Source organism: Herpailurus yagouaroundi, unplaced genomic scaffold (genome assembly GCF_014898765.1).
Source record: "Herpailurus yagouaroundi ecotype Mexico unplaced genomic scaffold, PumYag 77, whole genome shotgun sequence".
NCBI classification, from domain to species: domain Eukaryota; kingdom Metazoa; phylum Chordata; class Mammalia; order Carnivora; family Felidae; genus Herpailurus; species Herpailurus yagouaroundi.
In genome coordinates, this window is record NW_024412388.1 from 64,571,478 (window position 1) to 64,597,093 (window position 25,616).

At 38.7% G+C, this 25,616-nt stretch overlaps 1 protein-coding gene and 1 long non-coding RNA gene across 4 annotated transcripts in view; one reads left to right on the forward strand and one right to left on the reverse strand.

Moving 5' to 3' along the window:
• Positions 1-21,596, forward strand: part of ST6GALNAC3 (ST6 N-acetylgalactosaminide alpha-2,6-sialyltransferase 3) — a 532,814-nt gene extending 511,218 nt beyond the window's left edge. For 2 of the 3 annotated variants that reach the window (XM_040470683.1, XM_040470682.1), the window contains exons 4-5: positions 16,886-16,993; positions 18,085-21,596. In XM_040470683.1, coding sequence (XP_040326617.1) covers positions 16,886-16,993; positions 18,085-18,271 — 295 coding nt within the window. In that variant the 3' untranslated portion in view covers positions 18,272-21,596. The remainder of the gene's footprint in view (positions 1-16,885; positions 16,994-18,084) is intronic. The other variant, XM_040470685.1, reaches the window with a different exon arrangement.
• Positions 21,597-24,490: 2,894 nt separating this feature from the next.
• The window catches only part of LOC121027337 (uncharacterized), a 40,208-nt gene continuing 39,082 nt past the window's right edge, over positions 24,491-25,616 (reverse strand). Inside the window, exon 4 of the long non-coding RNA XR_005788669.1 lies at positions 24,491-25,021. This is a non-coding gene — a long non-coding RNA (uncharacterized LOC121027337). The remainder of the gene's footprint in view (positions 25,022-25,616) is intronic.

The following is a 25,616-nucleotide window of genomic DNA, read 5'->3' on the forward strand; positions in this document are numbered from 1 at the left end:
TAATAAGTTGCCAGCTTTTTTTTCTAATTGTATTTTCACATGCTGGGTAGAATAAACATAAAAAGAATATACCTTTGTCCAAAGCACAAATTGCACAAAATACAATTCTTTAACCAAATCCAGCTTGTATTTTCTTTCAAGACAAAAAGAAGGGTCGGCTTTAGCTCAAGCGGTTACTTCGCATGTGGTTACTCAAGACAAAAAGAAACTGCTAAGATTATACATCCCTGAGTGACTCTATAATGTGATGAATGCCAAAAAAAGGAAATATGTATGTTAGAGGAAAATAATGCCTATCAGTAGAAAAGTGGTTCCCTCCCCTCCATGCACCACTGTTCCCTTCAAAGAAGCGCATTGTCTAAAGGTGAATTGTTGGGAGAAACTAACTCATCCATTCATCTATTCAAAGATCCTTCCGCTGAACAGTGCTAGGCCAATGCTTAACATGCTTATAAAATACTACTACTTCTGTAGTGGTGCACAAAGGGAAAAAGAAAAATCAAAAGAAGATTTTGGCGGCGTGAAGCAATATGAACCCAGGATTTGAATGGCTGCAATATTTTAACCAACACTGAGTTCTTTGAAGCTCCTTGATTATCAGTCACAAAGCTGAAAATCACTCCTTACCCCTGATTAGAGAAAAATCTGATTTTCCTGTTGCATTGCCTGCTTGAAAGAGATGATGGGGGAAGTGCCATGGTGAAGAGCAGAGACTGAATCAAAGAATATTGATTTTGTGTCTAACCCAGCTTGCACTTTCTCAGTTCCAACACCTCACTGGGAAATACATAGAGGCTGTTTCCACAATAAAGTCACCTGTGACTAGAGAAAATTATTGGATAGGGAGATAGGAAAACATCTTTTTCCTTGGAAGTACTTGAGTGTTATCTATATATATATATATATATATATATATATATATATATGTATATATATATATATATATATATATATATATATATATATATACACATATATTTTTTTAAGCCCCTCCATGATTTTAAAGAAAATGCCAAGATTGTGAAGGGACATCTTGGGTATTGATGGTGGCTCCTTGGGATTGGGCTCCTTTCCACTGCTGCTACAAGCACAGTCATCACCTCATTGCCTTCTGTTAAAGGTGAATATGGATTTCATAGATATACCACAATGGGTGGATATAGTTATCTGAGGCCTACATCTAAGCCACTTTGTTACCCAGGGTTTTAAAGTAGCAGTGGGATGCAAAGTAAGAAACAGGAAAGATAACATAAAGGAAGAACTGACATGACCCAGTACCTAATGGGACATGAAAGATGAGGGAGAGGGCAAAGTCAAGGGTGATGCACATAGCTTGGAGAACAATGGTGCCACCATCCAAAAAAATTAAAATAATTCAGGAGCTGGAGCCATCTACTATCTGATATACCTCTTGGCTGCATTAATATCATCATTAGTTCCTGAACCATGAGCAAGCAGAAGGAAACAGCATTCACAGCAGCACCACAGTTGTGAGCACTTAGTTTTTCTTCTCTTACAATGTACAAATCATCAGTAGCAAGCTTGGGTTTTAGGAAGCCTCAGTAAGTCAGGGCACCATCCTGAAGACATTAGCCATATTAACAGCATGCTAGTCATGGGGGATTGCTACAAGCCCAGTCCAAGGTGAATGGCAAATGCTCTTTAGTCAGGGTTACTCAGAGAAGTGGCAGGTCCAAAGCCATTTAAAAACTGGAAAGTGGCCTTCTGATAAATGAAATGGCACTTCTCAGTCTGAACATAATTGAAAGAGCTTTGTGCTGACAGAAGACTAAGGACGCTTTCCTATGGGAGGCTAGTATACAAATGTCACTTTCTGGGTTTTGTTGACTGTGAAACTGGAGACCATACCAGTAGGAGAGGTGCCTGAGTCTTGCCTGTGTCTGTATTATGACCTAAGACATTAATTGCCATGAGATTCCATTAAGTATGTGCTTTACCAAATCAGGAAGATGTAAATGACACTCTTAATTTTCTGAGTTTGTTTTGCAGTGAAAATTCAAGAGACTGAAATTAATTTAGTAAAGCTGATATTTTATCTTAGGATTTCAGGGATTTAATAGTGACTATGCCTCTTGATGTTGATATATCTACTGTGGGTTCATTTATTCTCTTTTCTTTAGCACACTACATATAGCCCTTTGCTATGATTTGTTATTTATAAAATGTACAGAGCACAGTTCAATCCTGATAGATGAAATCAGAATTCTGGCTAAGCTATGGGTCAACTGATTAGAAAAAGGGGTTTAAAACCTGATACTGTCCCAGCTAAAAGGTAAGTAATATCTAAGAATCGAATGCATACTGTGGTGACTACAATTAACAATACTGTATTATATACTTGAAAACTTTTAAGAGACTAGAACTTAAATGTTATCACCACACACACACACACACAGACACACACAGACACACACACACACACAAATTGTAATAATGTAAGACGCGGAGATGTTAACTAACCTTATTGTGAGAATCACTTTTCACAATATGTATGTGTATCTAATCATCATGATGTACACTAATCTTACACATGTTATATGTCATTAATATCTCAGTAAAGCTGGGTGGGGGGACCTGATTCTGGAGGTAAATGGCTGCAAGGGATGTGTGTGAGACTTACCAAATTTTGAGTGGTGATTTAGGTCACATCCCAGACGTGTGGTGTTTCCATAGGCATATCAGTAAGCCTCTCTGTTACATCATCAATGAGAACACATTGGCAAACTGTTTAAAATTCCCTGGGAAAAAAATATTGGCAATTTTCCACTTAGGAACATCCTTCATTCCAAAATTTATTCCATTAAATTGGACATATTGAGTGCCTACTGTGTGCCAGACATAGTTAAGATGGGACATTTTTGCTAACCCGTATCCCTTCACGGGCAAGTTTGCAGTTGGTTTGCAAGTCAGCTATTTATAAATTGGGACACATTTTGCTAAAGAAACAAATTTAAAAATAGTGGTTAGATTTCCAAGCCAATCTTCAAAAGCTAATTTAATTTATAATAAAGTGGAACTCAACTTCTAATAGAATCCTCAAACCTAACTACCATTTATAGCAGTGATTTTCAGCCCTGGCTGCACATGTCACACTATAATCACCTAGGAAGGCTTTTTTTCTTATTTATTTTTTAAAACAAATACGAAGACTCAGACCATATCCTCAGAACAATAAAGTCAGAATCCATTATCAGAGCAGTGGTGGGAAATGGAGCCTGGCAAAGGGTGGAGAAGACTGGAAAGAAGGTCTCCAAGGAGAGTGGCATCAGGGCTATCACTAGGAAATGGAGGCCAGTGCTCCAGTGGGGGACAGATGGTGGGGTCTGGGTATTGTGGCACTGATGGATAAAATAAAAAGAAAGGATGCCCCTTGGGGAAGGAATAGACTGTGTACTCAGAACTTTTGGGAGATTTTGGTCTCTGGTGACAGTATAGGGTTTTTCAGGAAGGAGAAAAGGGTTCAGCTCCAGGAACACAGGATTGGATTGGTGCAGCAATGATGGGGAGAGAGCTGGTGAGAACCCGGTTCGTCAGCATCACTCACCAGTTGTCTTTGTCCAGTTCATGAGGAAGGAAGGCAGCTCTACCTTCCAATCCCTTTCTTATTTTGGGGTAAGGCAGAATTTCATGCCTTATATTTCCCTTCTACAAAACCAAATGTGGTAGTTCTCTTCATCCTTTTGACATGATTTTGGACCCTCAGGACTAAGCAGAGTTAAGGGGAATGGAAGAGGAATGGATGAAACCCAATAAACAGGCTCCAAAAATACAAGTAGGCTGGTGATTCTGTCCATCTGCTGTCACTATCCAACAGCTTCCAGAGTTCTGTAGCTCTCACTCCTGGTCACTCCCTTGCAACATCTTTAGTTAAAATGTCAGGGATCAGAAACATGGGCTCACAGTGTTATCAACAGCTGATGAAAACAAATATGCCAGGTGGACGATATCTTCAACTGTTTCCTCTGCCCTTCTCTTTATAGTTTGGGTGTGGAGATTTTTTTTTTCTGACACTGTGCCACTGTTGCAATGTAGGGAGATCCGGGGAGATAACACTCTCACATTTCAATCCGATAAAATTAGAACTCAAGTTCTGAGTTGTACTCTGTATTTCTTTCTTCCTGGCCCTTTCTAGGATATATTGCCTTAGCTCTGTGTTGTAGTTCTCTCTTTATGGCATTTTGTCTACTCTGGATCAATGAAAATATGGGCTATGAGAATTCTGGAGACACCTGAAAGTTTTCTCTTCTGACTGGAGCAAAGGAATTACTGCCGTTATCTTCTCTCTTCCTTACATTTTTTGATATTCCTGATCTTTTTTCCTTATATGGGTAGAGTAAGTTACTTCGAAAAAGAAGAGGGGATAATCTGGTTCTGTAAGTTTCTGGAGATACAGGTATGGGGGAAGCTCTGGTGTGGAGAGAGTATGCACAGAAAGACTTATTCCCATGTGTGAATTTACTGTAATCAACACACACAGGTCCTTTCCTCCATAGATTGCTGGCTAAGCTGTGTGGCAACACTATGGGAAAAACACCACCTCCGTGAAAGAAATTATTCACTTCACTAAGCAGGGAGTCTAGCTCAACTGGAAAATCTGGATTAGATTTCAAAGTAAGAATGTTCTCCTCTCAAACCACATCCTGTCTCAAGAATAGAGAGAAAAATGGATTTTTTTTTTTTTAGGACTGAAATTCCTGAACAAAATTAAGTTGGGATAACTTTCTACCTTAGTGGGCAAACAGCTGGTTTATAGGTGAGACTCCAGTAGCTTTGACTGTTTCAAGGAAGATTCCATCACCACATCATTTGACTTCAGGTGTTCTGCCACAGCAGACAGACTCCCTTTCGAGGAATTTGCTCATGCTAGAGTAGAAGAACTAGATGAGGTCCTGCTTGGATACACAGGTGATGGCCTATCATTTGCAAAGGTGCTGTGTAAGGTAGTCAGTGACTGTCAGCCTGTTGGAAAACTGACAAATAGGCCTCCTTCTCTTAGAAACAAAACTTATCAGTGCCTGGAGATCTGTATGTTAGTTGTTGCTTCTGACCTTTTCTAATTGAATTATCCTTCTTTAGTGAGCCAGATAAAAACAATTTTAATAGATGGGGGACATGGGGATACTGCTTAGCTTTTCCTATTAAAAATAAATATGCCACACGAAATAATTCATTTCAGGACTTATTGAGCCATTTAACTCCGTCAAAAAAGTGGTAATAGCTTCAGATAGGTAGCAAAATTCGTCTTTCTTAACCAGAAGAATGTGAGAGCTACTTTGTGTTTTTTTTAAGTTTCACAATTATGTATAGCTGATTGCTTAGGCCCTGGCTGAGGCTGGTTTAGTGACGATCCCAGCGGTATTGGAGGCTTTAGCAAGAAGCTTGGATATCCACTCTCCTTCAATGGTGTGAAATAACCTCAAATCTCTGTCTTCAATCCTTGTTAAAACTTTCAGTTGTTTAAGAGTTATTTCTAAACACAAATTTTCATTTTGAAAGAGAAACAAGGGCTCAGAAAGCATTTTTGTCAGAAGCAAGTTTGAGTCTGATTCTGTGCTAGGATTATTTCTTGAGGAAATATTGGTTGGTTGGTTTCATTCAAGTTCCAGTTAAGTCAAAAAGCTAAGGGAAAGTGACTCATTTCATTTCTGTTTTAAAAAATGAAAAGTAGGAAAGAAAGGGCTTTTATCTACTTAGATGTACTCCTACCTGATTACAATCTTTACTTTTTTTTTTTCTGCTTCAGTCTTAAAGAAAGTATATGCAGAAAAAAATGGATGATAAGAGAACTAGAAGAAAAAGTCAAAACCTCCTAATAATTACCTTTATCAGGTTAGCAGTGGAACAGGCACCTATGCCTTGGGTAGAGGAAGGTGATTAGCATTCAGAATACTGAAGCCCACATCAATTTAGGAAGGGCATGATTTCAAGATAAGTTGAAGGGTAAGTTAGAAAGAAGCAATTTCTTAAGCCAAAGTACAACTAGGATCAGATCAAATAGTGATTGTTAATAAGAGTTAAAGATTAGTTAGAAGTAAAGCCCCTAATTATACCTAGAGTTTTTAATAGACTCATTTTTTTTTGGAAAGGGTCTTATAAGTCAACCAATCCAACATCATATCTCTGGTTTCAAGTAACAGACTCCTCCTCCAGCAGACACAAGCCAAAGAGAAGAATTTATTGAAAGGTTATAGAACCTAAGGGCTGAAAGCCATGTCTGGGGAATGAAGTAGATCTAGGAACTTGATCATTATTTCAGGAGTTGTGCCTTCATTTTTTTTTTTAAAGTTGATGCAGGGGCACCAGGGTGGCTCAGTCAGTTAAGCCTCCGACTTTGGCTCAGGTCATGATCTCACGGTTCGTGAGTTCAAGCCCCACAAAGGGCCCTGTGCTGACAGCGCAAAACCTGGAGCCTGCTTTGACTTCTGTGTCTCCCTCTCTCTCTGCCCCTCCCCTACTCATGCTCTGTCTGTCTGTCTCATTCTCTCTCTCAAAAAAGGAATAAAAACAATAAAAAATATAAAAATATTAAAGTTGATGCATATATCTGCACCTGTGGCATACAGCTATTGTTTGAACATGACCATGGCTGAAATTCTAAAAACTGTTTTGAATCCTGAAGTTACAAATACAAATCTATAAAGTGGTGGTAGTAACTCTGTGCTAACATATACAGCTGTACCCTCCAGCATGGGCTATGTTACCATGACTGCTATTACAGGATTTTAGTGATGAAAGACCCTAAGCCTACCTATGCTATTCTTGTTCTGCCATCAAAAAAAAAAAAAAAAAAAAAAAATTGTGGCCCAAGAAGTGGCATGTTCAAGATTTCCTAGAGGGTTAACAATAGAATCTGTAGACTTGAAGTTCTTTGATTACTGTCCTATCAGACAGTGGTGTCTGATCGCCTTGGGCGATTCTGAGACCCACGACTGAGAAAGAGTTTAGTTAAGAACCTGAATTTTCTGGTGTCACCTGTCCTTGGGTAAGTCATTTATAACTCCCTGAAGCTTCATTTGTTTAATGGGGATATTAATACCCCCCCCCATAGGTTGGGGTTGATGTGAGGATTTAATGACATGACCTATACACAGCTCTTGGAACAATGTCTCGTACAGATAAATGCTCCATGAGTGGTAGCAGTTATTATTATTAATAATAAAAAGAAAAGTTTAGTCAGCTCTTTGCTGCATAACAAATAACCCTGAAACTCAATGGCTTATAAGAACACTTATTTCCTACTCACAGGTCATGATCAGCTATAACTCTGCTAAGCTTAGCTGAACTTGGCTCCAGTTTTGGGCCCATGTCTGCTGCATGCGTTACCTCATCCCAGGACCCAGGCTAAAAAGCACCCCCTCCTGGGATGTGTTGTTCCTATGATGGAGGGAAGACTTGTAAGAAATGGGAGCCACGTGATGCTTTTTAAATGTTCTACTGGGAACTATTAATACTACTTCTGTTCCATTGGTCAAAGCAAGTCATTTGGCTAAGTCCAAAGTCAGTGAGGCAGGGAAGTTACTGCACTCACAAGCAAGCCATGTTCTGGGAGGGAATGAACAATACAATGCAATACAGGAAAGATGAAAAAAAAATCTATGGTTATTGAGACAAGGGCCTCTAAGGTAGCTTGAATAGTTTGAAAGCAGAACCTACACAGGCTGTCCATAACTTCTCATGTCTTCCAAATTATGGGCCATTAGGGAAAGCAGAGGTCCAAGGCAAACAACAGAGTTTGGAGACAGAGATTAGTTATAAGGGGACACAGTAGCATCTCTTCCTGTAGAAGCTTTACTTGCTGGTGGAGATGTTGCTTTTGAGGTCATTTAGTTCGGTGTCTCTAGAGTTGAAACGTATTTTAAAAGGTTCACATTTTAAATTTTCATTCATCAGAAAAATCCAGTAAATTCAATGTTTATATCAAAAGTGTTGCCCTTTAAAATGGCATAGATCGAGAGCCTCCAGGTAGGTATTGAGGAAGGCTGCTTGCTCAGGACTTATAACTTAGTTTATAACACAGACAGACACTACTGGGTACATCTGTTATCATCACACATATTTTAATTGTTTTTATTCTTAGTCATATATTGTTTACATTTGTTCTCAATCCTGAATTAATGAGGAATTTAATGAGGAAGGAAAAAACATAATTCTGCCAATTTTTCCCTAGATACTTTCCTTCAGATCCATAAATTTCCATCATCTGAAAAGACTAACTATTTAGAACATCAAGATATCTCTAATATTTCAAAGCATAATGTAAGGAAGAAAAATAAATCAGTGTTATGTATGTATCCTGTCTCTAACCAATAATCTATTATGAAAATAAACAAACACATGATGTTTTGAGGTCCATTCCAGATTAGAGGACATATGAGAACTACTCTGTATTCCCTTTATTCTCATACCTCAGTGCAACTACAGAGGCCATTCCCTCGGTTTGAGAGTCTCTTCCTTCTCCTTTTTCTGCCTGGTGTTCTCATTTCACCTTAATCCACAGCCCAGCTCTTACTTCTAGCTGGGAAAGGAATCGCCAGTTCCCCTCAGCTGTGTCTGTTGCTCTTCCCACGGTAGTCCCACAGCACTTTAAGGAAATTACCTCCTTGATAGCTCGATTGCTGAATGTGATCATTAAGCCTGTCTCCCCCACTTGACCCTGAGTTGAGATCAGGGGCAACTTGGTATTTCCCAGGCTATTGTACTGTGCCTCACACCCACTTGTGACTGGAGGAGAGTAAGCAGAATGAGCTTGATGAGATTAGAAACTGAAGGGAACGTGGGAGAGAGCATTTCAGGAAGAAGGAAGGTGTATATCAGCAAAATGAGTAAAAAGACAAAAACTGGCATGTACAAGATATGTTTAAAGCTCAAAAAATAAACACATATGACGAGATGGGAGTTCACGAGTAGTCCTGGAAAATACAGTGGGGAGTTTAGGTTTGTGGGAGAGATGCCCATTGTCTTAGCTTGTTTGGGCTGCCATAACAAAATACCCGAGACTGAACACAACAGAAATTTACTTTCTCACAGTGCTGGAGCCTGGAAGTCCTAGATCTTGGTGCCAGCACGGACAGTTTCTGGTGAAAGCTGTCTTCCTGGTTCACAGCCTTCTCACTGTGTTCTCAAATGATGCAGAAAAAAGAGAGCTCTGTTGTCTCCTCTCCCTCCTCCTCCTCCTCCTCCTCCTCCTCCTCCTCCTCCTCCTCTACTTGCACTCATCCCATCATGAGGGCCCGTCCTCTTGACCTAGTGTAAAGCAAATTACCTTCCCAAAATCACATCTCCAGATGCCATCAAATTGGGCATTAGAGCTTCAACATAAGAATTTGGAGGGAATACCATTCAGTCAATAGTGTATGGTTAAGAAGCCAGACTGGCCTTAATGAAGTGGGCCAACGAGATCTCACCGTCCATCCCTGACATTCCTGGGGTTACATTGTTCATTTAAGAAAGTGAATGAAACTCCAGAAATCAACATTTCCAATTGAAGGGGCTTAAAAGCCAAAGGGCAAGAGCAAAATAGCCTTTTAATTTCTGAGATGAATGAACAAAGTAATTTTTGTGAGTGGTATCTTCTATTTCTACAGCAGCCATAAATCATACCTTTGGGAGCTGTACCATTTTACTTTTAAATGTACATTTTGAAAAGAACACAGTCGTTTCTTATTATGCTCCTTTTGTACAATTTCACTGCATTCATCACGAGCCAGAGAGTCCTGTTGATTCTATGGCAGGAAAACTATTTGTTGTATTCACAGTCCAAGTGCCTACTGATTAGCCCAGGCATCATATTTGCTGATTGGGATTTCTCCATTTACTCATGGTCCATTTTTCATTACTTTTCAGGCCTAGATTTCTTTCATTTGATGCATTCTCTTAAGAATCACCGTCCACAATATGATATTTTCACCCATTTGAGAAGTGTATGTCCATTTACAAGTGATTCAAGCCAACATCAAGAATTCTGCTGCCCCATTTGCAGAAACTTGTTGCTGCCTAAAGATTTGCTGGCCATGTACCATTGATAGATAGTACAAATATACAGTGTTAATATAATGGGAAAACTCCAGAGTATTTCCATAGCTCCTGACTATCGAATAATATACAAAAATATATGACTTGGGGACAGCTGAAATTGTTTCCACACTTTGAGCTCTGCTTCCATTAGACTGGTTCACAATATTAGATTGAATCCCAAGGTGCTACTGATAATCATCAGCTGTTTTTCTTGCCCAGTCTCTTTGTTTAAATGTGTTCTTTCATTATCCATGGGCCTTTGAAAAAATGGGGGAAAGAAGGTTTTTAATTGAATAATCTGTATTCTGTCAGGTATTCCTCCTCCCTAGGAGAGTATATGGAAACTTACTTTGCTATTTTTATTTATCCTGCCAGTATCGTATATTGATGAGAGAACTGAGATCCAATAGTGTTAAAACAAGACATGAAGTATTGATTAATTCTTTTTTTAAATTCCCTTTTTACTCCTGAGTATAGCAGATTTCAGAAGCTGCTGCCAATATTGTGCTCTCCAATAAACCTCCATTATTAGAGGGTCTTGATCCCCTTTGGGCTTTGATAAATGATAATTATGCTTTTAAAATGTTAGCTTGGAGTGCCCCAGGCTTTGTTTTCATCAGTTCATAGAAGAAATGAGTAAGAAACAATAAAATTTAGGCTGCAAAGTTTGAGCTAAAGACCCCCAAAGGAACCCTTCCATGAAGAGGAAGCAGCTAGCGACTGAAGCAACTTAGACTCCTCATCCTTGCCCCTACCTGACACATTTTTCCTTTTCCCATTGCACATTCCCCACTGCAGGTCAGGACTTGCCCTTCGGGCCTAGGCCAAGTGAATTCGCTGATTCCTAGGGCTGTATTAGAAGGTGAGATAATGGGGCGCCTGGGTGGCGCAGTTGGTTAAGCGTCCGACTTCAGCCAGGTCACGATCTCGCGGTCCGTGAGTTCGAGCCCCGCGTCGGGCTCTGGGCTGTAATCCCTGAAAGGAGTTTGAAATTAATCTTGAGAGGGGCGCCTGGGTGGCGCAGTTGGTTGAGCGTCCGACTTCAGCCAGGTCACGATCTCACGGTCCGTGAGTTCGAGCCCCGCGTCGGGCTCTGGGCTGATGGCTCGAGCCTGGAGCCTGTTTCCGATGCTGTGTCTCCCTCTCTCTCTGCCCCTCCCCCGTTCATGCTCTGTCTCTCTCTGTCCCAAAAATAAATAAAAAACGTTGAAAAAAAAATTAAAAAAAAAAAAAAAGAAGGTGAGATAATGATATACTATTAGCCAAACGTGAATGGCTTCAGATAGATTTGTAAAGAGAAAGAATAAGATGTTTGGCTGAATGAGGAAAACCAGTGGGACAGTCAACAGAGTGGGCAGAATGGGAACTGTAGATAGGGATAACCTGAATTTTTAGGATCAGGGACATCTTTGGGGCAAACTACTCTAAGCCAAGAGTAGGCACTGGGGAATCGAGAAATCTATTACCCTTTTAGGGCACAGGTGATCTTGGAACAGAGGGGAATCTGGTGAGATATCAAAAAGAAGTTACCGCACAGAGCAGCACACACACCCCCAACAAAGAATTATCTCATCTAAAATATCAACAGTGCTGAGATTGAGAAACCCTGACATAGAGAAAGTGCTATTATTTCATCCATCAAAGATAAGCTTCTTGAGTTCAGAACCCAAGTCACTGAGCTAATGGTGTTCAATAATTAGCAGAGCATCCTGTGAATACATAGTAGATTCAGTTTAATCCAGTTTTCTTTTGAAGGGTATTCATTTTAGTTTCTTCAGTTCCTCCCCTGAAATTAGCCAAAAGGGAAATCTCACTCATTAGAAAGTTCCAGCTTGCCAGGTAATAGGAGAAAAATGCTTCACAATATGTTTCCAGAAATGAGAAGATGAGAGAACATGCTCAGAAGCAAAAGTACAGGTGAATGAAGCATGCTGACAGCCAAAGATAGTGAGATTGGTAAAAATAAGGATAGCTTGACAGACAACGAATCCCTGTGGGCATGTGATGACCTTTAGACATCAAGAAACAGTAAGTAAACATCAAGGGGCAAGGTAGCTTATATTTTATTGGTAATAAACTAGATGAAAGATCATATTTTAAATGATATGCCTTCAAGCATGTGCTATATCAAGGTGTTGACAGCACCATTTTTCCAAGAGATGAGCAAGTAAATTTAAGTAGTTTCCAAGTAGTAAGTATCTTGATTACCAAGGAGCAATGGGATGTAAAGTGTGGCCAGTGGAAACAAATGATTGATAGCTTCCTCTTAACACTCCTGCCTTTACTTTTCTCTGCATGGCTCATTATTCTGTCACATTAATTTAAGCTTTCTTACTGTATTGAATTAGGGGCTTAAATTCTCTTATCATCCCTATGGGAATTTTGATTGTTTATTTGTAGATGACAATAATTGTTTTTATCGATCCCCAAATGTAGAAGGTGTAAAAAGTGCTATAGCTGATGGCCAGCTGGTACATAGTTAGGGCTGCGTGCACAAGTGACGAATTACAAGACAATATTTGGCCCCAGAGGAGACCCTTTAGGAATTTTTAAAGCATCTTATAGTTATTACTAGTTCTCTTCTATCTGAAAAGCATAAACAATTTCACATATGTCAGCTTAAGTCTTTTTGTTGTTTTTATTGAACCTCAAAAGGTCTACTTGAGTAAAATTTATATATCCTTATTTCTAGTACATCCACACAGCAGGAGAGTTTGGAATGGTGTAGCTACAAAAATTCCCAGGGCCAGTGCCATCCAGGCCCAATGAGTTCCATTAGAGACCCAGATCACCAGGGCAATTATTCAGAAGAATTCTTGGATTAATGTAGCAGTTGCCATTATGCCACTGCAAGTGTCTTTAGATGACATTAGCTCCAAGTATTTTGAGAAGAAACCACTTTGCAGTCACCGACATGGGTAGGAAACCTCACATGATTTCACATCCCAAATTTATCAGAGGAACCAGAAAGAGAAAATGCAACTGTCTAATTAAAGTGCTGTTTTTAGGACAGGACACTTAAGCAGTATGAGCCCCCTCAGCCTGAATCAAATGCAACACAGCTTGCTTGAAGATTTTCAGGCAATTATGATCTGTCTATCCAGAAATAAAATAAATCAGGTTAGGCTTAAAGGTAATTAAGTATCAGAGACATGGTAAATTTTCCTTAGTAGTTGGTAACATGGAAAGATATTTAACCAGGTGCCAAACTCTGAAATTCTTGACCTTCTTTTCCTGTGGTAGAGAGAAGGTAGATACGTAGAAGACCCACTTCGACAATTGCATCCTATTTATCCTTGGGTTCTGTTCTGAAGGTTTGTTGCTCAGCTCTCAATTATCTAAGTTGAACCAGAATGAGCCAGGAGAGTTGTTTTGCAGAATAGAGGTCCATATGTCACACAAATATCTTCCTTCCTTTATCCTGGAGTTATAATATTATCTTGGCCTTAACAGTTAGCAACTCCAAGGCCAAACTGACTCCCAAGAAAACCACATAAAAAGAAAACTTGCCCTAATTTAGGTTTACTTTTTCTCTCAAATTAAGCTTTAGTCTCAATACTACGATCTAGTTGTGTCCTTGGGCTTGGACATCCATTCCAGCACATTCCATGAGCAGTAGTGTGAAAGAAGGAAATACGGAGCTCCTTCCTCCAAAAGTTTAGTGGCTATAGCCACTACCATTGCAAGGTAAAAACTTTGTACCATTTTTATATATGCCATAGGCATTTAGTGGCAGACCCACCACAGAAGTGGGCATTAAATGTGATCTCACTGATTAAGGTGTACATTAATTACACATTCAACATGTGTGGAGCATGTTACTGTAGAATGGGTAAAGCTATTAAGGGTGATGATCACAGAAGCAATTGATTTTAAAATTGGAAAAAACCTTAGATGTGACTTAGTCCAACCATCTCATTTTAGAGACAAGGAAATTAAGATAAACATGTTTTCCAAGGCTTGATAGTGGCAAACCTGGAATGTGAAGCCAGATATCCACATTCTCAATTCCATACCTATTCTCTACTGACTCTGGAACACATGGGATTGTGTTTTGTGAAACTGTATTGTGATTGTTTTAACAGGTGTGCTACTAGACTATATATTCCTTAAGAAAGTATTCATCACTAACTTCTAGCATAGGATCCCAATAAATGTCTGTTAAAAATACCAATAAATGGGTGAATGAGTGTGACCTGTTTTCCTCCTCATGTACAAATAAATGCTGTAATGTTTAGTTGATCTCTGCTAGTGCATGGTCAGCCTCGTAATGAAGAAAGAGAGGATAGAAAGCTTGAAAAAATAGAATGAGAAGGCAAGAAGAGTAAATGGTGTATACAATTCAAGTAGGAATATAACCAGAAAAAATTCAGCATGCAGACAAAATTTCTAGATTCGATTTGGGAGCTTTTAATCAAGACTCTTGCCTATTCTGATCTCTCCCAGTTTTCAAATAAGGACTTTTAAGCAGATGGTGCTTTAAGCAGTTCTCATCATTGCTGCTCCCCCTCAGACCCCAGAACACAGGATGGACCACAAGTTAAGTTGTATAATAAGCAAAGTTGCTCTTGAGTGTATTTCGCCTCCCTCTGGTACATCTTCCCACCCATTTGGCACCCATTCCTAACCCATGCGGCTGCTGCTCTTCTTATCACAGAGGAAAGTGCATGTAACTCAGTGTGGTCCTGTTTCTGGAATATTTCCCATTTAGGACGCACACCAGGAAATACAAAGAAAGACAACTTACATAGCGGATTTCAGACTCAGTGGCAAATGAGCAGAGGGGATGGATATACATGGACTGGGTTTTTCTCTCCTTACAAATCATCCAAGTCAATTAAAATGAAAGTGAGAAAATCCAGTTACCAACCCCCACTGTGAGCTTATATTGCTCCTGAACTGCTTACATGTTGTAAGTAATTTGGTACTAAATGATGCCTGTTTAAAAAAAAAGAATCAAAGGATTCGGGGTTCTAATTATAGCACACCGATGGTTTGGTACTAGAGAACTGTATCCACAATATAGGACATCAGTGGGCAGCATCTACTGGCTGGTGGGCTCTACCTAGAGAGTGGTTATCAGTGGCTACGTGTCAGGTTCTCGAAGAGCTGGCTATGCTCCCGTATGCCAGGAAGTCTAAATGGAAGGTACAAAATTTAGTCTTTTTTAGAAATGGTGCTGCACAGTTGCCAGATAACCTGGCAAGACCCAATGCCCCTATGGAAAGACATTAAGGAGATAGGCAGTCATTCATTTAGATGGATTGGGTCCCCTTGACTAAAGCCAAGCATGGGGATCCAGCTTTTCATCCAATGCTCCCTTGAGCTGCTGAATTTTGGCAGACTCTTCCAGTCAGCACTACATCTTAACTACATCAGCCACTCTCCTCCTTCAGTGACTGTGATTCCCATCTTTTCCTTAAACATACCGAGTGCACTTCCACATTTGTGATTTTGCCCTTTACATTTCCTCTTCCTGGAACACTTTCCTCTCCTATGGTCTGTTGAGCAAGTGGCATCTGTCTCCTATCACCAAAGGTAGAAGTCCCAGCACTTCTTCCCACTGTACCTTATTTGAATCGGCAAGAAAAACACAATACAGTCAAACACTGGATGGAGCATTACTTTACTCACATTGAGAAGAGACAGAACAAGATCAGCTCTAATAGTGAGCCTTGGTCCCCACGGCCAATGGGTCCTTCCTGGCAGCTAATTCAGAGCCCTTGGCCTACATGCAACCTGTTTTGTGATGCAGAACAAAGAACCCTGTCCACTCTTGGCAGGGGACAGATATAATAGTGGGTTTGGTCAGGTGTCATGTAACATGCATACTTAAGCAGAACAAAGGAGTACATATTGAGTCTGAAACAGGGAAAGATATTCCCACACAAGGCAGTAGCCTGGAACAGGCTGTGAGGACTCCTTATCTCTTATTAAGGAAGTGTTCCAGGCTCAAGGCTCATTCTTAATGCAGCCAAGATGAGAGCTGAAGACTGTACGCATGAGACTGTCTTTTCCAATATGTTCCACCATAGCTTCTTCCTATTCCCACCGCACCGCCAACAACCGTCCCCTGTCCCCCACCCCCAGATTTTGCTCCTATTATCAAAGAGGCCTTCTCTGGCCAACCTTTATAAACACAGCCACCTCAAAATCTATGAAGACAGAAGCATTGGTTGTTTTGATAATTGCTGTATCGCCAGCATCTACAACAGTGAATGCACATAGTAGGTGTTCAATAAAAGTGTGTTGAAAAGATTGGTAACATGGGTCTCACAAAGGAAAAGTCTTGTCTCATGATGTCTGGAAGTTAGTAAAGGAAAACTTTGCAGATGCTTTCCTAGACCAAGTAATTCACCTACACACTGCATCTAATTTACACTGAGAAACCCAACAAGTCTTAAAGAAAGTGATATGTCCAGGTAAGCAAGATAACACCATTATCATTCAGTTTCCATCAGGGCTCCAAGCAGCTTTAGAAAACCTGTCCTCTGATATACAGCACTAATTTGTGTCTTACGGAAAATCAAATAAATTATTTTTTTACCCGAAGGGAGCAGGATTATTTGACTTCAGATATTTGCCATATGGCTTCTCTTCCATTCAGCATAGCTCCTAGGCTTAAGGTAGTAAGAGTGAGAGCATGCCTCTAAATTATTCAGAGATAATTCAAAATAAGTGTGTATCTTTGACAGATTGTCAAGTTTCTTAATGCTTCTTCCTGATAACAAGTGCTATGTTTTTGATAAAAGGTTGCTCGTTTCTCACCACACTTTATTGTTGTTCTGTGTATGTGTTTTGTTTGTTTTGTTTTGTTCATTATTATTGTTTGTTTTTGTTCCCCCCACAGAGTCCAGTCTGGCTCTTATCTCAGCACGGGGTGGTTTACCTTCATTCTGGCCATGGATGCCTGCTATGGCATTCACGTCTACGGGATGATAAATGACACCTACTGCAAGTAAGATCACAGGAAATTATTTTTATGCATCTCCAATTCTGATATCTTGTCAAAATATCACAATTCATTTTAATACCATAAATCGGAAAAACAGATAAAGCAACAATTATTTCCCGGTGCTCTTTGCTGACATGACATTTTATTGTCAGCACATCAAGTTGTGACTTTTAGGGGTGATAAAAAGAAAAATATTTACTACAATCTAATGTCAAATGTCAGAAGGAACATTTTTCCCTTAATCAGTGGCATATCAGGGATTTGTGGCTTGGAAATACAGAACAAGTTTAGTGGTTATTTAATTTGCAAAGCAAGTTTGTCATTTCTGCTGCTCTAAGGGCTTGATGGATAGCTAGCTACTCAATGGTTATATTTGATCATGAAGGACAAAATGTCCTGAAGCCTCAGAGAAGCTGACAGCTTAACAAGAATTCCTGGAAATTATATTTCACTAATAAGTGAGTAATCTGCCAGATCCTTATTTAAAATGTGTATGTTTGTCCATAATATATCCTTGCTGGAGGGGTTGTTTCTAATTATTTAATAAAAAAAAAAACCTTCCATGCTTCATCAAAGTAATGAAATGGATTTTCCTACTAAGAATTGGCATAATGTAATTCAGAGAGTATTGTAATCATATTGTCCAAATGGTAACTAAACCACAATCTTCATGATCAAATATTTCTACCCTAACTATAAGTATAATGGAGCACAGATGAACCGAATATCTTACCCTGAAAAATTACAAAGCTTCTTCAAGCTCTGCAAGAGCATCAGGCTATCCAAAGTTTGCTTCCATTATATACCATTTCCTCCTTCAAGGGATAGGTATATGTTTGAATGCAATTGGTGTGATGTATAAATTTTATTTGATTTATTAAAGCACTAAGGGTCTGGTACATCTTCCTAAAAGCTTTTATACATAATAGCTTTTAACTGAGTTCATGGACAAGAATCATGCATGGGTTTGCAAGTAAATGCATTTACTGGGCACATAATGGATTCTTGCAAATCACTGCTTCATTCTTCATCTTAATTCTTCTCTCCTTTTCTTTTCTTTCTTTTTTTTTTTTTTTTTTTTTGTTCTTTTTTAGGACAGAAGGATATAGAAAAGTCCCCTATCATTACTATGAACAAGGAAGAGATGAGTGTGATGAATATTTTCTTCATGAACATGCTCCATATGGGGGGCATAGGTTTATCACTGAAAAGAAAGTGTTTGCTAAATGGGCCAAGAAACACAGGATAATATTCACACACCCAAACTGGACAGTGTCTTGATGTTAGTTTTTCTGATCTTGCCACAACACTTGGCATGGTAATACCACAACTGTGATGATATTGATGCTAATGACGATGACGGTGATGACAAGGACAACAATGATGATCAAGTCTGTACATTCTCAGATATGGATGGTGACCCTGCCAGTAATTTGAACTTGGGATTTCATGGAGGGTGGTTGTGCTCTTTCCATTTATTCTGAAGGTTCAACATTACATATTGCACTTTATAATTTAACTGGAATTGAAATGAAGGCCAGTAACATGACAGTCATGACCTAAGAAATGGGAAGATTATCCTTCAAGATAGCTGCCCAGTATTCTTGAACAGTGAATAACTTTCAAAAGCCATGGGATTTGGCCTCGTGAGACTAGGTTATTGACTCTATGGTCTCTTCAACTTGAGCAGCTCCACCATCTTGAATGGTTGATTGTCAAACACTGACCCAAGAAATTCTATCTGGGTACAAGTATTGTACCACACTTACTAGTTAGCCTAGAGGCAGTGAAGGAATCTTCCTGACATACCATGGTCCTAGAGTACCTCCTACAGCTGAAGCCTCAGGCCATTTCTTGATTAACAAGGGAGATATCATGGCCATCGTACCCATCAGGATTATTCAACAATTCAAACACTTAATTCAAAATGGGCCAACTAGCAAATCTTGATGGATTTCTGCTCCCACCACTCCATTCTCACTACCCCAAACAATATAACATAACCTGGTACTAGAGTGATCTCTATTACTGTTTAGTTATTTTTGGTTGAGTCCTAAATATTTCAGAAAGCTATTTAACATGTAAGATACCAACACTGTAATAACATATACTGTGAAAACATTCTTAAAACATAACCAAAAGGGTTTACTAACTCTATTTCAACATCCAACAACACAAAAATATATGCTTTTTAAAATCATGAAACGAGGAAAGCAAAGCATATTTTTACATCAATTTGTATCCTACCATACTTCATAATATATATTTGTATATTCAAATTTCTATTTTATAGGCTCAAGATGCATCTCTCCATACATTACATTATCATTGCCAAGTGCCAACTGTTAGACATGGAGAGGAGATGATTCCTTGTATTAAATCTGACCAGAACTTTTGCCTTCTTGGGGTTTATTTTCCCCACAGTGTATCAGTTGTTATACCATAATAACAACAATAATAATGACCTTAATGTCCAAAGTGCTTTGTCATGTAGAGTCCTCATACATATGCTGTCTCATGTGATGCCTGTGACCATCCATTGGGCTATTGCCTGCACATTCTGACATCTCCTTAGCAGATAAGCTGTAATTTGTTAATTGCTTTGATATATTCCAGATCTTCCCTTTGCTAATATTTGTATAGAATAGCATTTATGTAGACTAGTAACCAATTGATTTCAGTGCCAAATATAATACATCAGGATATGCAAAAAGTATCACAAGGATGGTCTTGGCCATACACTAGGACTCCTGTGAACGTAAGTACTTTTGATTTTTTTTTTAAATGACTCTTTTTAGGTAGAGAAAAATGAGGAAGCAGGACAACAGGAGGGAATGAACGCAGAGAAATACAGTCTCCTGTCCCCATCTTGAGATGACATTGTTCTCCATATAGTCATTGTTCATTAAATATTAGAGGACTGATTTGCTGAGAGAGTTGCTGAGAGATCAAAAATATCCTTGCAAATTATTCAAAAGATGCAGCCAAGCTTAACTTACAGAGAATGATTTGGAGGATGAGAGTGATGATACATTTCACCTTAAGAGGTCTTTACCATGCTAGGTCCCATGATTAGTTCTCATTAAATGAGCCATCTTGGACCAAAGCCTCTTTGCTGCTCTCTGCTGCCATTTTAATAACACCAATACATCCATGAAAATGACCAAACACCACGGTGGAACTGTTACTGTTGTTATTCTTCTGTTGTTTCCTCATATGGTTTTTAATTCTGTGTATGTCAAGATTTTTTGAGCTAATGATGGATAGAATTGCCCACGCAAAGAAAAATAAACAGATGCAAACGTTAAAATTGTTATACAGACTGTTTAACCCCCTGTTGTGATATAGAAGTTCCACTTTTAAATATAAAGGAACATGTGATTCTCAGAATGATTCAGGGAATGACACAATTTATTTAGTTTTCTGGTAAATGCAGGGGTAAACCTATTTGTTTCAGTCCCTACCAAAAAGAAACTTTCAGCACTTGCCTGCTCTCCTGTCTCTCTATGAAGAAGACTTAGCAGGAGACTTTGTAGTGGCCACAGCGCTCTGTGGCAGGAGTTGTTTGTAGCAGGCAGTGTTTCCTCTGGAGGGGTAGGGGTGGCCTCTCCTCTCCTTTCCTCTCCTCCCTCCCCTCCCTTCCCCCCTTTTTTTTCTTAACTAAACCTCAATCCCACTTTTTATTGTCATTGTCTCTCATCTCTTTTTTTCTAAAAGTGGGAAACAAAAACCATTATTCTCAATTTGAAGACCTAATTGGATGATTTCCAGTGTAATCAGAATTTGGATAGAATCACATAGCTTATTTTTCTCTGCAGTCTTAATGTTCTCTGTTTCCATGTTCTGTATTTTTTGCCCTCAGCTTCCTAATTCCAGTGGAAATACAAAGTCTAATTTCTCTCATATTGAGAAACTTTTCATCCAAGAGTTACTGATAGAGAAGAGAACGACAAAGGAGCAATTCAAAATTGTCACACAAATTTCTGGCCATTTCCACTAGTTCTAGTCAACTGAAAGGCTTCATCCAGCAGCTAAACATTGAAAAATTCAACTGAACTCTCTCTCACTGATGTATATGTATTCCAGGAGTTAACATCTGTAAAAAACAAACACGTTTCAATTCCATCCAATGCTCTAGACAAATGGACTATTGAAAATGGCCACAATTTGCTGAAATCAGCGTAAAAGCATGCAAGCTAGAAATAATAGAGTAAATATTATTTTTAATTATGCAGAATTTAGAAGAAAGCAAGGAAATTTTAAAAAGGGTTTTAATATGAACGTTTGAATCCTTTCTAAGTTAGCATAGTGATAAGTAGTAATGATTTCTATTGTTATGGTAATGGAAATTATAAACCTTCTAGACTATGTTTTACCTTGCTATCAAACCTATCAAAGAAAAACCAAGGATGTTTGTATATATGCACAGAGTCCATGTGTGTGTGTGTGTGTGTGTGTTGTGTATGTTTAAATGCATACATGTAATCCTATATTTTTCAGTGATGTGTATGAATCACAGAAAACCTATTTTAGACTTCAATGAAATGTGTTGGTTTACATTTTGAATCCTGATGAAAAAATAAAGCAAAAGTCCAAATGAAACATACCAATTGTAAAGAGTACATAAAATAATATTCAATGGCTGGCCCATTGAAGAAAGAGAAGCTGCTTAACCTGGAACCGAGAACACAGATGCCACAGTCGTCAAAGATCAGACCCGCAAGTATAACCATCTGTATTGTAGGCTCTGACAATCACAGCTCTGCCAAAGTCACGTGGAAAAACACTACATCAAGCTGCATTCACACTGAAGTGAATGAACACTGACCCCCTTATTAAAATCAGCCTGTGTTTAGCGTAAGCAGAACTCAGATTTGCATGATTTTTATTATATGGTTAGAGAACTGTGACCATTGTGCGAAGAGAAAAATATATAAGGAGATGGTTCTTTGAAGATTTGGAATGAATCAGCCATTGTGAGAGCAAGAGTCTGAATTGGAGACTTTGCTGACCTTTCCAGAAGTATAAAGGCATCAGAAGAGAATCACTGGTTATTTCCTTAGAAAAAAGACAACACTAAGCACTTTACCTGGTGGTGTTAATTAGATGCTAATAGTAAGCTCAGCTTTAACTTTAATAAGCAAGATAATATAATCAGATGGTTTATTTATTTTTTTAGCATACCCATCTAGCGTTTAATGTGGCATGTCAAATGCAAAGAACAAACCATGTCGTCCAGTGTCAGGTGTTTGCATGCCTTAGCACAAGTGATTTATAGTCCCAGAGACATGAGGGGGGATAAAGATGCTTTCCCTGAACTGCATTTTTAAAAGTCAAGACCTCATCATTTTAATAGTATTCATAGATCCAGTGACTGAAGAAGCCAGTGCTAGCCTTTGTTAAGTATTCTAGACTTTCAGAGCTTCAAGGGGCTTTAGAGACTAGCCAATCCAACCCCTCTGTCTTGAAAAAAATAGACCTATAGAAGTGAAGTGACTTGTCCACAGCTCTAAAATAGACTAATGGCAATACTGAGAGTCAAATTCTTACCTCATGTCTCCTCTAATACTTTTTCCACTTCTATTTTTTTTTAAAGAACAAAACGGTAGCTGGAAACATGCATAAAAGACTTACTGAAAAAGTCTATGGCTGGAATCCTAAGGCTCCAATTAGTGTTGATTCTACTTATGGTCAGAGAAATCCCTACACTGAAGTGCAGAAAGATTCACATAATTGAAAGAACATATCCCAGTAATTGTCCATATTCTCTGTTCTCTATGTTTATTGCTAAGACTACACCACATTCTTTTATCATGAATTCTAGGACTAATTTAGAGAATGTAAAAGTGAGTTTCTTGCTTCTTTGTTATTGAAGATGATCATGTCACTGATACTCTTCTTCTAAGAGGTGTTGATTATGGAGGTTGATTGGTGGAACTGGTACATATTAATGTCGAAATATCCCCAGACCCCGTGACCTAATCTCTCACACCAGTTGGGCTGCCTGTATTAGTGAAATTATCCAACTGCACAGGCTGGTGAAATGCTACCCTTTGTTTTCTCATCCTCTCTGTACCACACAAGATCTTTGAGCCAGATACCCTCTGGGAAGATAAATCAAAGCCCCAAATGCCCCACACGACTTAATCACCATGCAAAACTGAAAGAGTTTTTTCTTTATAGTCCACTCATATGATACTGTTAGAAGTGGAGAATTTTGAAACTATAGTCACTAGGCTCTGAAAATGGTTTCTTTGACTCAGAGATAACATATTGTTTTGTTGCTTGTTTCTGTGGAAACTTAGAGAAACCACCAGAGTAAAATTCCATGTAAATTGCTAAAGCATCAAATCAGGGCTGTCCTTGGGCATTGTAACTTTGCAGAAAATCTCATTTAGTTGTGTTTTTTTAAGTCCTCTACTCTTTTCCCCCTTTTCAGAATAGGCACAATTTATTTTTGGAGTAGAAAAGCTCTTCTTTCTCTACAGATAGGTTTCTTTTTGTTTGTGCCTTGGAGACTTCAGAAAAATAGGAGCTCACTTTCATAAAAGTGAAGAACATCTTAACGAATAAATAGCCAACTTCATATATTCACGTATTTGTCTACATAGTGAACAGTATCTTCTGAGAAACTCCAAAGGGACACAAACCAGGGCATTTCATGGTTCGTTGTTACCAAATCTTCAAAGTACTAATTTTCTTGTGTTTAACTTTGTTGTCATTGCTACTGAGTAAATACCCATTTCTATTACATACAGTATATTTTATGCTTCACTCATTTTTCTGAGTTCACACAATCTTTGCTGTAGTCGCTCATTCACTTTAAAAACCTGTAATCTTCATCTATTTATAGAAGAGACTGTAAACACACAGAGTTGTGCACTTGGTGAGGTTTTTTTTTCCTAGCATCAAATTGCTTTATTTATAGGCACCATGCCTTAGAATAAAGCTTACTAAATGGCAAAGGGCTACCGGTACATTTCAGTTTGGTTTGCTTTTACAAGATAAGTAAGGACATGTGAATAAAGCCAGAGAGTATTTGTCATTGAAAGAGAAAAAGCAAGGCTGGGGTTGGGGGAGAAGATATTCAATATACTCAGTACTCAAGGCAGAAAGGCTAGGTCTAGGCTACTATCGCGAACAATGACGAGAAAATGTTGGTCAGCTTCCAGAATGAGTTTTTTCCACATTAACTATCTAATGCTGAGGTATATTTCCTTTCTTGCTGTATCAGACCTGTTAGCAAGTTGGGTTAGTACATAAGCTGCTTAAAATACAAAAGTCTTCATTCTTAACTCTCTCCCTCCTTCATTACATCCCTTCCTTTCCTCCTCCGCTCCTCCCTGATTTTCTTTCTAGAAAATTCGACACTCTTGAAGTTGAACATTATATGTAGATAGTTTCTCATTTTACAGATCAACTTACAGTACTTTACCAAGCTCTGTAGGTGACCCCTATTTGGATATGATCTTAAAATGAAAGTCTTCTTTGGGAATAAAGTAGTAATAACTTATATGCCATGTTTATTATAGGGCTGTATACCTCATTCAATATCCTCAAATACTCTGTGAGGTACGTAATGTTACTGTCACCATATCACATATAAGGAAACAGGAGCACATAGAGGCTAAGTAGCTTGTCCAAGGTTGCATAGCTGGTGATGAAATGAGGTTTTGAGCTCAGGCAATTTGACCCAAAGTCCATACCTCATTGGGGCAGGCTAATCGATGTAAACAACAACCCCAAAATTTCAGTAGCTTAAGAGAATAAGGTTTGTTTAGATGCTCCTCTCCAAACAGCTTGTCTCTGAGGATGATTCAGTGACCCAGGCTTCTCCCATCATGTAGCTTTGCCCTCCTCTGCATTCTTAGAAACCTCTCCATTTGGCCTGCTAATGGTGAAAGAGTATGGAGGATTCTGTGTTGGAGGGTTTTGTGGACAAGTCCACAAGTATGCAACACTCCATCCATATTCCACTGGGTAGTTTCAGTCACGTGGCCTGGTAGAGGTGGGCAGTGTTGTCTGATGTGCCTGGGAGGAAAAGGAACAGAGTTTGATGAATATGTAGCAGTCTCTGGCATAGTATTCTTAGTCATGATGACATATAGCCTAAAAAAAATTACTCAGTTTTGTGCAACTGTATGGATGAATTATGTTGATAATCCTTATTAAGAACACCTAAGAAAAATTTCTCTTTAAATGGATGTCAGTATCCATGCCTCAAACAAAATAAACTAGGGAATATTGTTCTAGGTCCTATAATGCCAAAAAGAGAGGAAATGATTTCCCTTACCCAAAAAAATAAAGACAAATTAATATGCTAGAAATACTTTCAAGTGACTTAACTCTACCAACAGTAGAAGTAACATGACTTTTAATGTCTTCATGATCTTTGGTTAACATAAGATAGATCTATCCTTGCCTCTGATCAACCAATATTGTGTGTATGCCTCTTTCCTTCCCGTGTAAGATGTTGCAAAAATTAAGTTCCCTTTTCAACTTCCCTTTGGTCTTCAGGTCTATGCAATGTTGCGATGATTTTTTTAAAGTAAAAAATGAAACTGGCGGTTCTCATATCTGAAAATAACAAATTTCTCTCTTGCATACCCCTCCCTTTCCCTATGCA